This window comes from Buceros rhinoceros, unplaced genomic scaffold (genome assembly GCF_000710305.1).
Source record: "Buceros rhinoceros silvestris isolate BGI_N320 unplaced genomic scaffold, ASM71030v1 scaffold1201, whole genome shotgun sequence".
NCBI classification, from domain to species: Eukaryota; Metazoa; Chordata; class Aves; order Bucerotiformes; family Bucerotidae; genus Buceros; species Buceros rhinoceros.
In genome coordinates, this window is record NW_010394584.1 from 1 (window position 1) to 283 (window position 283).

The following is a 283-nucleotide window of genomic DNA, read 5'->3' on the forward strand; positions in this document are numbered from 1 at the left end:
GGCCATGGCGATAGTGCCGAGCAAAGAAGGGGGAGATGAAGAGCAGGAGGGTGGGTTCACCATCGATATCAAAAGCTTTCTCAAACCCGGCGAGAAGAGCTACACGCAGCGCTGCCGGTTGTTCGTGGGGAATCTGCCTACTGATATCACCGAGGAAGATTTCAAGCGCCTCTTCGAGCGCTACGGGGAGCCTAGCGAGGTCTTCATCAATCGGGACCGTGGCTTCGGATTCATTCGCCTGGTGAGGATTCGCGCGAGGCTCTGGGGGTGCCCGTAACCCAGG

The 283-nt window shown here is 58.3% G+C and overlaps 1 protein-coding gene across 1 annotated transcript in view; it reads left to right on the forward strand.

The window, feature by feature from the left end:
• Window positions 1-4: 4 nt before the first annotated feature.
• PSPC1 (paraspeckle component 1) overlaps window positions 5-283 on the forward strand; it is a gene marked incomplete at its 5' end in the record, with an annotated part of 39,263 nt that continues 38,984 nt past the window's right edge. The window contains one exon of the mRNA XM_010145249.1: window positions 5-241. Within this exon, the coding sequence (XP_010143551.1) occupies window positions 5-241 (237 nt within the window). The remainder of the gene's footprint in view (window positions 242-283) is intronic.